A 15,191-nucleotide genomic window follows, 5' to 3' on the forward strand; every position below is an offset into this window, starting at 1 on the left:
TAGTAAAACTAGTGATCATCAAAAACGAGACAGGTTTATTCCTTAAAAATAAAATGAAAGTAGATTCAGTATTATTTACATTTTTAAGTATTTAAATGCATTTTTTATACTACTCATGCTGTATCTAACTTTGAGCCCACTTGTTCATCGAGTGCTGACGGTGGCCATTTATTTCAAATTCAAGCGGAAGCCACAAAGCTGCCCGTCAATTGCTGCTTTGTACAATTGAGTCTGCTTGGTCCCTATTTTGGCCAGTTTGTCCTGACATGAACAATGCAATAAGCAGGACCCATATACAAGACTCAAAGGTAAAAGGACAGTTCCAAAAATACACATATTTAAAAAACATGCAAGGTTTGTTTCAAGAGTAGGTGGCAAGCATATGCAACAGAGTAGAACAGAGTAAAACAAAAGGCAGAAGAAAAGGTCGACAATCAAAAGAGGATCACGGCATACTTGGAGTCAGTGACATGGAGTAAGAAAGGCTGGAACGTGACGACAAGGTGCAACAAACTGACGACGAGACAGAATGTGACAAAAGGTGAAATACAAAAGCTAATCAGGACTAATTAGGTGCAGTTCAGGGAAGTCTCAGGCCCCGTCCAGATGGAAGCAAAGCCGGCTTCGTTCCTCAAACAAATCTCATACACACAGACGCATTTCAAGACTAGTGTGTGTCCAAAAGAAGACGCTGAGGACGTTTAACAGCTGTGATGTATATGCCAAGGATGGAGTGGCGCTGTAGCGGAGCCACAGTGAGTTAACAGAAAGTGTAGAAGAATAATCAGCAAAGAAGACTAACTTTATTGCAATATACAAACAAACATGGCTTTGCATGTATCAAAACAACATTTAAAAAAAAAAACACAGGAGAAGTGACAATGGCGGGTGATTCAAGTACAACACTGCTTGTTGAACGTGGGAATGAAGAAGCAAAATATTTTGCTACAAAAGCATAAGCAAGCTAAGGAGGCTGCGCAAAACAACTACGACATGACTATCCGCCATTGTTGTTGACAGTCTGACGATTTGCGCGCAGTCACGCGAGTATTGTCTCATACGTTCATCAATCTGCAACAATGCGTCGTCATCGAGCTGCGACCATTACATCATCACTAGAGGAGTATCCGCATATGGTGTCCAGACGGACGCGTACGGGGCGCATTTTGAAATCTTTCCACTCTGGAGCCCGGTTTCAAGCTCCGAAACCACGCCATCGTGTGGACGAACGGCCTGAACGGTAAGAAACTTGTGAGGATACATTGAAACTGGCTTTCATGTTGATGGGGCCTCAGACAGGGGAACGCAGGCGAATACCAAAGAAACACACAACCATGACACGATTTGGAATCATCTGTGTTTCTGCATAAAAAATATGATCTTATCTAATTCACAACAATTTCCCCCCAAATTTCCTCAAACTATCAGCACACAATGAATTACTGTATGTTTCTATCGTAGTATTAGTAATTGTGTTGTTTTTTTGCGGATGAGCTGGTTTCCCACCGTTAACACTGACTATACACAGACCTTGTTCAGACTGCCAGTCCAAATTAGATTTTTAGCCAATCCCGATTGAGACTCTTTTGTAGTCTGAACAGTCACAAAACACATGAAAACCAGTTTTGTAGTTTCATATCGCATTTGGACAAAATACGTCTCAGCCTCAACAGCTCCAAACACACCAAACAGTTTTGACTGTACGTGATGTCACTTTCCACAAGACTCAAGACCCAGTGCTCTAGACCAAAGAGTGCCAATCGAAGTGCTGAGCGGTGACGTCAAACGCTACACATGCTGGACGATGCCTCCTTCTGAAGTTGCTACAGTAACCTGATGGTTTAATAATGTGGCCCAGTTTGAACAGGGCCAAATTCCATTTGGACACTTGCTAAAAACATTGTGGAAAGTCAGCCCTAAAAATCTTATTTGAGGAGGAATCAGATTGGAATCAGACATGACTGTAGTCTGAACGCAGCCATGGCGGCAAATAGAAAGGAACTACCTGTCGTTTACCAAAGAGGCACCATTTTGTCAGTCATGGACAGAGCAACAAATAATCCACTGCAAAGCATGTTTAGAAGCTGTTAAAAAAAAAAGAAGACGTGGCAGCAGATGTTTTTCTGTATGTGACATGGGAGCCCAAGCTAAGACAGACCAAGGAGTCCAATAATGAAGGAGTCAATTGCTCTAAACAATGTCATAGCTGCCTGTTGATACATTGTCATATAGCCACATACTGACACTGATCTATATAAAATTGTATGTGTAGTTGTAGTGATAAAGAACTATGAACTCAGGGGCGTTGTCAGGCATAAAGTTCTACTGGGGAACAGGTCCCCCTACTCCAGTGGCCTGCAGACCACTTTGTAGCAGGGCCCAAAAAGATATATATATATTTTTTTTTTTTTTTTAAACAAACACACATAATCTATAGCAGTGTGCGTAATCACTATGGCAGGAATGTAATAGATGTTTAGTTCGTCATAGAAAAAAAAAAGTCAGACTTGAAAAGACTGATTGACCACCACTAAAACTTCTTCTTACATTGTTATTATGAGTTCAGCTTATAAAATAATTGTAATGGGAGGGAAAATATGAAGAGGATAAACGCAATGACAGAAACTGTCAAGATGGGGGAGCTTGAGGAGGCAGAGGTTAAATCAAAAGAGGGATTTTAATTTCTACAAACAAAAGGTGATCTTCCAAATTGCAAGATAAACCAAAACTAGAACCAAAAACATGAACCAAAACATGGGGGGAACAACAAGGCAAAAACGAGCAGCATGACATGGGGAAAAGACAAGGCAAAAAAACGGGCAGCATGACACGAGGAAAGACAATGAACCGCACAGACAGCTTAACACACAGACACTAATGACACAAGACACACTTGAGGCAAGACACAAGTGGCTGAGGGCACTGATTGGATCACACGAGGAAGGGCAGGATCACACTTAACAAGACCAAGGAAGACACACAAGGAAAACAGAATCCAAACATGACAGAACCCCTCCGTCGAGGGACGGCTCCCAGACGTCCCTATAACAAAAAAGTTCAAAAACAGGGCGGGCGGAGGGGGGCACGGAGGCGGGAACCTGGCACATCCATCAGGGCCAGTCCGTGGGGCGTCCCGGATGCCAGACGAGGGGAGCCCCGCCGTACACCTCCTGTCCACCCTCATGGGCTTGACGCCGCCATGGAAAAGGTGAAGAGATTTTGCAGAGAGCGGCCGAGGCCAGGAGGCCAGGGACTGCAGCGGCGAGGATGCCCGGGGACTTGAGGCTGCCGTGGAGGCGGCAGACCTGGCCCGGGGACTTGAGGCTGCCGTGGAGGCGGCAGACCTGGCCCGGAGACTTGAGGCTGCCGTGGAGGCGGCAGACCTGGCCCGGGGACTTGAGGCTGCCGTGGAGGCGGCATACTTGGCACGGGGACCTGAGGCTGCCGTGGAGGCGGCAGACCTGGCACGGGGACCTGAGGCTGCCGTGGAGGCGGCCGACGAGGCACGGGGACCTGGGGCTGCCATGGAGGCGGCCGACGAGGCACGGGGACCTGGGGCTGCCGTGGAGGCGGCCGACGAGGCACGGGGACCTGGGGTTGCCGTGGAGGCGGCCGACGAGGCACGGGGACCTGGGGCTGCCGTGGAGGCGGCCGACGAGGCACGGGGACCTGGGGCTGCCGTGGAGGCGGCCGACGAGGCACTGGGACCTGGGGCTGCCGAGGCAGACGTGGCTCGGGGACTTGGAACTGCGGCGGCAGACGTGGTTCGGGGACTTGGAACAACGGCGGCAGACGTGATTCGGGGACTTGGAACTGCGGTGGCAGACGTGGTTCGGGGACTTGGAACTGCGGCGGCAGACGTGGTTCGGGGACTTGAAACTGCGGCGGCAGACGTGGTTCGGGGACTTGGAACTGCGGCGGCAGACGTGGTTCGGGGACTTGGAACTGCGGCGGCAGACGTGGTTCGGGGACTTGGAACTGCGGCGGCAGACGTGGTTCGGGGACTTGGAACTGCGGCGGCAGACGCGGTTCGGGGACTTGGAACTGCGGAGGCAGACGCGGTTCGGGGACTTGGAACTGCGGCAGACGCGGTTCGGGGACTTGGAACTGCGGCAGATGTGGTTCGGGGACTTGGAACTGCGGGCAGACGTGGTTCGGGGACTTGGAACTGTGGCAGACGTGGTTCGGGGACTTGGAACTGCGGCAGACGTGGTTCGGGGACTTGGAACTGCGGCAGACGTGGTTCGGGGACTTGAAGCTGCGGCAGACGTGGTTCGGGGACTTGAAGCTGCGGCAGACGTGGTTCGGGGGGTTGAAGGTGCGGCAGACGTGGTTCGGGGAGTTGAAGGTGCGGCAGACGTGGTTCGGGGACTTGAAACTGCGACAGACGTGGTTCGGGGACTTGAAACTGCGACAGACGGGGTTCGGGGACTTGAAGCTGCGGCAGACGTGGTTCGGGGGGTTGAAGGTGCGGCAGACGTGGTTCGGGGAGTTGAAGGTGCGGCAGACGTGGTTCGGGGACTTGAAACTGCGACAGACGTGGTTCGGGGACTTGAAACTGCGACAGACGGGGTTCGGGGAGTTGAAGGTGCGGCAGACGTGGTTCGGGGACTTGAAACTGCGACAGACGTGGTTCGGGGACTTGAAACTGCGACAGACGGGGTTCGGGGAGTTGGGGCTGGCGACTCCGAGCGCCACCAGCTGAAGCCAAACGACGCCCGACTCCCTCAATCAAGGACGATAGTAGGACCATTTGGGTGGCCATGGCGTGCTGGAACTCCTCATGGCATGACAGGCGTGTCACCTGATTCCACAACGTGGCTTTCAGCGCTCCCGCTGGGTCCTTCTCTGGCCGGTTCATTCTGTCAAGATGGGGGAGCTTGAGGACACAAATGCGGGAAGACAGGGCGAGGAGGCAGAGGTTAAATCAAAAGAGGGATTTTAGTTTCTACAAACAAAAGGTGATCTTCCAAATTGCAAGATAAACCAAAACTAGAACCAAAAACATGAACCAAAACATGGGGGGAACAACAAGGGAAAAACGAGCAGCATGACACGAGAAAAGACAATGAACCGCACAGACAGAGGGGAGACAGCAGACTAAACACACAGACACTAATGACACAACAAGACACACCTGGGGCAAAACACAAGTGGCTGAGGGCACTGATTGGATCACACGAGGAAGGGCAGGATCACACTTAACAAGACCAAGGAAGACACACAAGGAAAACAGAATCCAAACATGACAGAAACAAAGTTGAACATTGTGAGTATTTTATCTTGTGTTTGTTTAATCCATAATTATGTGAAGAAATACATTGGTGCTGTTCTACGTTGAAACATTTGTCCAACATTTAATATAAGGCCTATGTTTCATAGAATGTGTGTCCTTTTCTTAAAGACAGTTAACAGTCTGTATTATGTATTCTTGCTATAGGTGGCTGAATTCCCAGAAGAACAGATTTTGGTTGCTGTGTTCCCAGGAGTTCCAACTGCTGCTGAGCTTTTCCTGTTGCCACACAAGAACCAGTCACATGACAAGAAAAAGAGTGAGCAGGAGCTAGAACAAGTATGAGTAACAAATATATTTTATACCCAGCTAATAAATTAGATCAAACAATATTGTTCTAAAAATAATTAAGAACATTGCTGCATTTCCTGAACAGGTTTCAAACATAATTGTAAGTGCACTGAACCAGAACCTGGTGGAGTTTGAGCTGAAGCCTCGCGTGAGAGTGATTGTATATAACACACAGCTAACACTGGGTAAGAGATATTTTCTTTCTTTTTTCTTTTTTTTCAGTTCATTTCATTTATTTCTTTTTTGCTTCACTTTACTTCACTGGTTATTGTAAAACCATGACTTATCAGCAAGACAAATAATTCATCAGTGAGGAAGAGACGTCCTTTGAAAATACACAGGGCAGAAAAGTTTATTTAAAACGGTGAAGGCTCTTTAATGCCTGCCTGAAAATTCTGAACATCATTAAATCAAGTGTTTAACTGAAAATAATTATACAAAAAAATGTCCTGGAAAATTAAGGCAGAGTTCAGAATTGGAAAATAAATAAATAAATCAACAAATTCTTGTTTTTAAATATTGAAGTCAAATGGCAGCAGTGGCTCAGGAGGTAGAGTAGGTCGTCCAGTAACCTATAAGTCAGCTGTTGGATTCCCACTGCCTCCAAGTCACGTGTTGTTGTATCCTTGGGTGAGACACTTCACACACACTGCCTCTAGTGCAGAGGTGGGCATCGAGGGCCGGAGTCCTGCAGGTTTTGCATGTTGCCCTTCTCCAACACAGCTGATATATGATCAGCTCATCAGCAAGCTCTAAATAAACCTGATAACTATCCTGTTGATTGGAATCAGCTTGTGTTGGAAGTGAGAAACCTCAAAAACCTGCAGGACTCCGGCCCTCGAGGACCGAGATTGCCCACCTCTGCTCTAGTGCCACTCACACTGGTGTATGATTGGTGCGAATGTTTGTTGGTCGTGGAAATGGCCGTAGGCGCAAATGGCAGCTACGCCTCAATCAGCTGGCCTCAGGGCAGTTGTGGCTACTTGTATAGTTTACCACCACCAGAGTGCATATCCAGTTTTACAGCTTGGCAAGGGGTGGGAGATGCCACCCATACTAAATCCCTTGCACCCCACTTGCCTCCGTTGTCCCTTTTGCCAATGGCTCCAACAATACAAAATGTTATTATAAATGTTCTCAATAGTGTGTATAAAAGAATCTGTTTAGAATGTATTCCCATTCTGCCCTTCCAAGAAGAAACAGTTCGGTATAATGCCGCCACCAATAGCAGCGCTCTAAAAGTTATGGCTTTAATGTGTACGTTGTCATGGTTTCAGGGTAGCAGCGGCAAGCTAAGGATTTTCTCAATTCAGAGCAAATTACCGTTTATAGCAGTGAATTCACATCTCACTTTGATGAAAAGGACATTGTGACATTGCAATTTCCTAATATCAAGCCGTGTGACTCAAGAGCACTTTCTTTAAAGATCGCGACGGCTGAAGACAAATTGTGCTGTTATACAAATTACAATGGTGAATTGAGTCAGGGTTTGGCTGCCTATCGGTTGGTTCGGTGGTGAGGAGAGCGAGCCTTTAGTTGAGCGTGTACGATAGTTTTGTATGGCCGTGTTTAAAAAGGAAAGACGCAAACACACCAGTGTTGCGTTCACAAACTCGTAAATAGCACACTCAAAGTAACAGAACATGACATAATTGCAAGCCCTCAATGGCAACACATAATGAATCAGAATCAGATTCACCTTTATTGGCCAAGTATGTAAAAACATATGATAATTTTTTCTCCGGTAGTCTGAGCTATACTAATATTGCAGTACAAGCATCAATAACAAACAAGAATATGGCACATGGGAATAGAGAATAGTCTTTACGTTATATATATGTGTGTATATATATATAAATATAAATATAAATATGAGAGAGAGAGAGAGAGAGAGAGAGAGAGATATGCATGCATCTCTTCGGTGCCTCACAAGCTGCTTGTCCAAGACCTCATCTATGATTTTAGGAATGGAGTCTCTTGGAGTGGCGGGTGGCTGACGTTCATCGCTGTAACGTTGGCCGTCTGGCTACCTTCGGTTGGAGAGTGCCACAAGAGCTGAGTGTCAAGAACACGCTCTCTTCCGGTGCTCATGGAAGAGCTCACATTCAAGAGATTTGCCCTCTGCTTTACCCACCCACTTGCCTTGACGGGCCCGGTGCAGGCACTGAGTAGTGGGCTCGGCGACAGCAGCGTTGGCGAGGAGGTTAGAGGAAACAGTGTTTAAAGACAAGAGGACAAAACAAACAAAAAAACAATAAACATTGCGCTTAAACGCAAGTATTAATGTACACAGTAAATTCTGTAGAGTAAATTTGACTCTATTTAGAGTGGGACCAAGTAGACTCAGTTTTAGAGTAACATTTACACTTGGAAGAAAGTAAAGAATTGAAAATAAATAAATAAAAGCCACTCAAGGGTTGATGAACGAACTCACAACCTTCAGCTTGGGAGACTGCCACACGTGACCGTGTGTGTCAGCTAGAATCTTAGTAACTCCAAGAAACCAAAAACAATGTGTTTGGTCTCCTCTCGGATAGTTTGGAGTGGCATAGCTCATGTGGTAGTGTGACAGTCTCCCAAGCTGAAGGTTGTGAGTTCATTCCTCACCCCTTGAGTGACTTTTATTTAAATTTTTATAATTCTTTATTTTACTCACTAACAAGTTTAAATGTTACTCTAAAACTGAGTCTATTTGGTCCCACTCTAAATAGTCAAATTTGCTCAACAGAATTTGGTGTGTAACCTCTCTTTCACATCCAACTCGTGCGGCGGTGGCAGCTCGGTGTTTGATTGTAATAAGGGTGTTGGCAAGCTTCTTCTACAGCACCAGAGATGACTTAGAGGCCCTTAAAACAGTTGTGTAACAAACTAAATAAACCATGAGAAATTACCAAGTAGATACACAGACACAGGCGTGGCAGCAGCATGGGACTGCTGCATTCTCAGGTAGTGCTGCAGGTGGTACATTTGGGTGCCAGGAGTGGACTACTTCTGCAGGATGAAACCCACGTAGCCGTCCTCGTGGAGTCCCACACCTCTTTCCAGTTGCTTTCTGCCTGGGCAATCAAGCCGACCAGCTGAAATTCTGAAGGAGCCACTGGACACTGCCTTTATACATTCCTGAGTGGAGGGTGTACTTGCCAAGGAGTTCAGTCTAGTCGTTGGCATTGCGTCCTTATACCGCAACACATTCAGGGCTCATCTTTGATGTACCTAGCCTTTGCGGATGAGTCCTGGAGCAGGTAGCAAAGTGGCCCCTTGTGAAACACAACAGACCTTTTCAGGAGAGAACATTTTTGACACATCTATCTCGAAATCCAATGTTATTCACCACCAAGCATATTTTACACTGTAAGCCCGGACTCTCCTGATTCTCCTTCACTTGCAGCTTTTTTCAACTCCTCCCTCAATTCATTAAAAAGATGAAGCTCAGTAGATCTTCCTTCCCATTCATTCATGTGTTTTGTAAAACGAGCCCAAATCACCAGTCAAACACAATGAAATGCAAAAGATACAAAAAGGATACGGGGATTGAAGCATACAATTCTCATTCACGTTCAGTGATAACTAATGTAATCACCACTATAAGCAAAAGCATGTGACTAAAAAGCAGTAGTTCTAAATTATTTTTTGTTATGCCTCTCAAGGATGAAGAAAATATTTTGACTCACAACCCACAATTATAAACGATATCATTTGTCTATAAAATTGTAGTAGTACACCTCTGCAGAGGAGTAATAATTGAGATAATAATAATGAGAGCGCCATTGCCACCTACTGTTGTGGATGTACAATTACACTTTATTCTAGTACCTACAAATAAATATGTTCCCTGATTTCACACACGCCCCCCTGGCATTGCACCGTACCCTGACTAGTTAAGGGCTATTGCTATACAGAGACATAAACCCTGTTATAAGACGCAAAGAATATGAGCATTTAAGCACATAATTACAAAGCAAATGTTTAAGATTTTGGTTTAAATCGTCTCATAGTACTTTAATCTCTCGATTTGGTGACTGCCATTTGGGTCCCAAGCACTTGCAAAATCCCTCATTTAATCTCTTTATGATGTCATTGAGGAAAGCATTACCCATAGGTCAGTCTCTGTTTCATTTCATTCATCAAGTCAAATCACTTTAAAAGTAGATGTTTCAGTGTAATGTGTTTTTCAAACTGTCCTCTTCCTGCTATCGTCAGAAATGTGTTTGCAGAACATTGGCAGCTGCATCAGTCTTACAGCAGTCAACAGCAGCAGATGATTGGTCTGGTTAACTTAATTTTCCTCAGTGTACTACAGGACTGTACATTTAGCTATCCATCATTTGACTGAAGCATTTATAAACATTTGCTTCTGAATTGTGGTCATACATAAAGAAAAGGATTGCTAATGTAGCAATATTAAAATGACTCCATGTTCCTACAGCACCCTTGGTGGACTCGAACCCTCGACATAGGAGCTCTGCTATGCTGATGCTCCTATCAGTGGTTTTCCTTGGCCTTGCGGTGTTTCTCATCTACAAATTCAAGAGGTACAAATAGTTTGTGATTGTGTTTACTTTCTCCACAATAGAATCATGATAATGATTTGAATCCATTTTTGATGATGCCATGTAAGCACTGTCTTGGCTCATCGTTTACGGTCTTGTCTGGAAACCACATTTTTACATCTCCCTTTAGGCCGCAGGCAGCATCATTCCACTACATGTAAGATAAGAAAATATCATCAGCAATTCAATGCAGTGTCTACTGTACCATCTTTTAGTGCAAGTGCCTTATTTGTGCTATAAGATAATCATACTGTGCTAATAGAATTCTCTCTCTTTCTAAATTAATAAAATAAAAGTAATAATAAAGTCATTAATATTAATAATGAATATGGAATGTTACCCATTAGTTTAAAGAGAAATACTTCTCAAATTTGCAATCAATAACTAAAATTAATGTTCCCTGGAAATGATATTAATGTGAAAGGGGAATGTGTGCTTGTTTTTTTTTTTTTTACTCTGCACACACATGACTATATTTCTAGTTCTAATGCTTCCTTTTGCAAACTTTTAGAAAAATACCTTGGATAAACATATACGCAGAGGTGAACCAGGAGAAGGAGCAAGAGATGATTAGCTCGGTGGGCCAAGGTGACAATACGCCAACAATAACACTGAATAAGTTCTCCTCGTCCAAAGAACTCATGGAGAAAGAACTGGATGCAAGAGTCAAAAGTAAGTTATAACCACAATTCACTCATATCAGGCTCAACCCTTAAATCATCCAATAAGTTAAATACTATACTATCTTAAAAATCTAATGGAGTTGAGTTGTATAAACAATAGACAGATAGGACATTAAAATGAATCCACAGTACTTCTTAACCTGTCCTTTGGGACATAACTGCAAAATAAAGTACAGATTATTACAATTCTCAGCTTTGATTGACTTTGTGGTTACTCAAAATGCATAAATACTTAAAGTCTGCCCAAAATATAGACAGCACATGCACACCGACATCTTGGAAGTGACAGTGTTGGTCAGTTGTCAGCAAATGCTCAACAATTAAATTTACTGTACAATAAACCTCAGTAGAAAATAAGCAATTTTTTGTTCTTCTCATTTTTATTTGACTTCAATTTAGTCTCAATGTATCTTTACCAGCTACATTTTATTGGAGGCCACCTGGCCGTGATAATTGTTTTCTTTTCTTTTTTGCGCACATTCAATTCTTAAATCCTACAGTATTGTGGAAAACAGTTACAAACCTGAAGATGTAATCCACCACATGAATGTTTTTATACTCACTTATTTGTGTATTTCACAAGTATTTTTGTTTTGTCTTTGTTTAATAAATTTCCAATCACATCAAGTTTTCATAATCAAAATTTGTATCTTTGTGACTGTGGCACATACTGTACAACTTCAGCTGAAGATTTACACTACCGTTCAAAAGTTTGGTGTCACCAGGCAATTTTGTGTTATTTGGCAATTTCTCGCATGGAATAGCCTGTGCTAACATTATTGTGGGAATGCACTGTTTCAATGTGCAAAAACTCCCACATTACATCCGAAATGCCCATATAATACAAACCCCGCTTGAACCACATTTTAGTACATTTGTTGGTTCGATACCAACTGACTAACATATCAGGAAATTGATTACAATTTCTCTGAAATGATTAAAAACCCACCTTTGACAGATTGCAGTTCAAGTTTTATTTTTATTCATTTGTCATTTAACTACAATTAAAAATATTTAATTTTCACATAATTTATTTTTCAATTTAGTTCATAAGTACATGGATTCAAATCTTAGCATTCAGCTAATAGCATTAAGCATTCCCACGCAATTTCTGCAGAAATTACACTTTGTCAAGTTGCACAAGGGTTTTCTAATACTCATTAGCATTCTGACGCAATGAGCAAAACACCTTGTACCCTTAGAACACTGTCGTGATAGTTGCTGGAGATGGCCATATTGCACCAAAAAACAGACATTTGGAGCTTGAATAGTCATTTACCACATTAACAATGTATAGTGTATGTTTCTGAAAGTTATCTTCATTTAAAAACAATGCTTTTCTTTCAAAAATAAAGACATTTCTTGGTGACCCCCCAGTCTTTTGAATGGTAGACAGACAGTAACTGACCTCAAAGATAATCAAATATTCAATAACAAACCACCCTTCTTTGATCAATTATATATATTTACCATGGTTTACCATTATTTGATACAAGTGTACATGAATTAATTACTTTTTTATAGTTATTGTCAAACACACATTTGTTCAACGGTACAATAGTTGTACTATCACTTCTTCTGCTTATATATATTTTTTGTATCCTGTCTTCTCAGGGGGAGTCGCAAATGCCCGTGAGAGCACAAGGGAGATCCCAAACTGTACGAGTGTGTAGACTAGAGCGTGCTATCTTGTGTCAAGTGGTCTCTCTTAGTTCATAGTTTTCTAAGAGACCTAATTTCTACAGCCGTGCATGGAAGTAATATTCAACATCCATGCAGCAAATCAATGTATTCAATGAGATTATTTGACTGTCTAATGATAAGACATCAATCATTTGTGTGCGTGTATCAGCAAGGTAACACACTACATTTCACTGGTGTTGGGCCGAAACCTCCTTTGTCACAATTTGGTCAATTTCATATTTTTTCACAAATCTATACTATTAGTCAGGCCACATGTGTGGATGGTATTTTGACAAATTATTGACCAATCTAACGTGTGGAAAATGAAATGTTAATGGTTGAACAAACATGCCGTTTTGTGGTCTCCTGAAATGTGATGATTTTGGCGGTATGAGGATTCTGCCTGACGCCAGCGATTTGTAAAGTTAGAAAAATACTTTGCTTCAGAAATCATCTCTGCTTGTGTATAAACAACAATGTCCAAGTATACAAACAGTACACTACTGTCACCTACCCTGTATATACCATCTAGCTTTTTAAAGGTCCATCGTGTGTCATGGCAAAAGATCAGACAAATAGTCTGCTTTTGAAAGTCTGTCAAGAAAAGAACACGTCAGCTTTGTTTTAATGAGGTCATTGGCCAGTGCCTGTTTCAACTGATGATTATATTCATGTAGATAATTAATTATTGTAAATAGCTATTTTTCAGTCAGTCATAAAAAATTCAATAAAAAAAAACACGCTTATTTTAAGCGTCGTACTCTTCTTGACATATCTTGTGCGAAATGTATATCTCTTTCTACACATTTTCATAACCTAAATTTTCTGGAAATTAAATGTACATTTGCAAAAATTGCCATGTTAAATGTGAATACTTTCATTTTGTATTGTGTATAGAATGTATGCTGAGATAATTAATCTGCATTATTGCATTTGTCAGTGAATGAAAAATCTGAACTTGTCTAAGAGCAAAAGCTAAAACAAGTACATCATTAGGGTTACCAGTCATCAAAGTATTTACCCATTGAAAATGTACCTTCCATGTGTTATAGTTACACAGTTGTACAGTCATTTTGGAACATTTTGTAAAAAAAAAGAAGAAAAAGAAAAATGCATATTTTTAGTTATCTTTCATTATTCATCAAGCAATGCAAAGCTTCAGATCATAATGGCAAAGCTTTCAAAAGCGAGCATCTATCTTATCATAGAATTCTGTACTTTAGAGTGCTGGACCAACAATGTCAAAGTTAATTCTTCATGCTTTAGAAAGATGACACAGCGAGACAAGTGTAGGCTTGTTTTCTAGCATATTCAGAAATGATAAACGATTGACTGAAAGACTCATTGCTAGAACTTGCACTTGATCTGTAATTCCCCCTGCTTAAAGTAACAGTATATCATTACATACCATTTTAAGTTTTTCTAAGCTAATAATGTATTGAGGCCTTCAGTAACATGATTGATGATATATTATATTTCTAAGCATCATAATCACAAACTTAAGTCCTCATCCTTTTATACATTTCCTTGTACATTAAATAATGTAGAGTTTGTTTCTTCTCACTTAAATTGTTCATTCTAACTTATATTGGATAATGCTATTGACTGCATATACATGGAGGTATGATTGCCAATAATGAGGAATACAATAATTCACATTTAATTTAGATATATCATTTGTAGATATATCATAGTGTCTGTCATCACACCAGGTCTTTCAATCAATTATGTTAAGTGCCATCTTTCAGGCTGACAATGGCATTTTTAAAATTTGGTAGACTATGCTAGGATTCATGGAGCTGCCAAAAGTATAGGATACTGTGCTTGTGTCTTGCTGCAATGAGGTCACACTAGTGTGATGACATTAGTTGACATAGGTATTGTCATCATGCCAATTACACACGCACAATATATATTTTTTTCCTTTTCATCGTTATAAACCTACCACAGTGACCTAAACTGAAATGTAACGCTTGGTGGAAACTGTTGGTTTTTGTGAGATTACAGAAAGCCAAAACAATGTAATGTTATGATGTGCTCTAAAACTCCCCATTGCATGTACCATCTGTAACTGATGTATTTTGTCTTCATTTGGATATTTCTATGGTAAAAACAATGTCATTTTGAAGGTGTTTAAAATAAATGTATTTTTGTACATCACTGTCAATGGATCCATATGAACATGCTGGGGTTTGTTTTGTTTTGTTGTTTTGGGGGGATTACTTCACTCTGACCACATCCAACAGAGGTACAGACCAGAAGTAACACTTCTGGCAGGTAGTGTGAAAAGTTTGCTTTAATAAGTTATATTTAATCAAAACCATGAAAACAACATCAAGTGGCTTCTGATGAAAGTCAGACTCTGAATGCCATCTGAAGGCAGCCCATCAGAAAGGAGTCTCAGGTCACCAGAGGCCTTATATACGAAGGGTGTGAATGCACAAAAACGTGGCGTACGCACTTTTCCACTCTCACGTTCAGATGCATCAAGAGTGAAATGACCATGGAAATTAGTGGTGCTCCAAGTGAACTCCTTTTGTCTAGCGTACGCAAGTTTTTGTTGCTTTGGAGCCGTTGGCGAGTTGTAGAGGTGCTGGGCAATAGAGATCCAGACGTTGATGTCACACGTCGTAAAATGGGCATTAGCGCAGCCATTTTGGCAGCATAGAAAACTCGTCTGCCACTTTGAGT

At 42.0% G+C, this 15,191-nt stretch overlaps 1 protein-coding gene across 5 annotated transcripts in view; it reads left to right on the forward strand.

The window, feature by feature from the left end:
* Positions 1 to 15,191, forward strand: part of sorcs3a (sortilin related VPS10 domain containing receptor 3a) — a 300,196-nt gene that overhangs the window by 281,699 nt on the left and 3,306 nt on the right. For 3 of the 5 annotated variants that reach the window (XM_077570515.1, XM_077570519.1, XM_077570518.1), the window contains 5 exons: positions 5,441 to 5,572; positions 5,670 to 5,769; positions 10,011 to 10,116; positions 10,646 to 10,806; positions 12,432 to 14,667. The exons of the other annotated variants lie outside the window; for them this stretch is intronic. In XM_077570515.1, coding sequence (XP_077426641.1) covers positions 5,441 to 5,572; positions 5,670 to 5,769; positions 10,011 to 10,116; positions 10,646 to 10,806; positions 12,432 to 12,490 — 558 coding nt within the window. In that variant the 3' untranslated portion in view covers positions 12,491 to 14,667. Of the gene's footprint in view, positions 1 to 5,440; positions 5,573 to 5,669; positions 5,770 to 10,010; positions 10,117 to 10,645; positions 10,807 to 12,431; positions 14,668 to 15,191 lie in introns of those variants that run through there. 5 annotated transcript variants of the gene reach the window in all.

The sequence above is a fragment of the Vanacampus margaritifer genome, chromosome 7 (genome assembly GCF_051991255.1).
Source record: "Vanacampus margaritifer isolate UIUO_Vmar chromosome 7, RoL_Vmar_1.0, whole genome shotgun sequence".
Classification (NCBI taxonomy): domain Eukaryota; kingdom Metazoa; phylum Chordata; class Actinopteri; order Syngnathiformes; family Syngnathidae; genus Vanacampus; species Vanacampus margaritifer.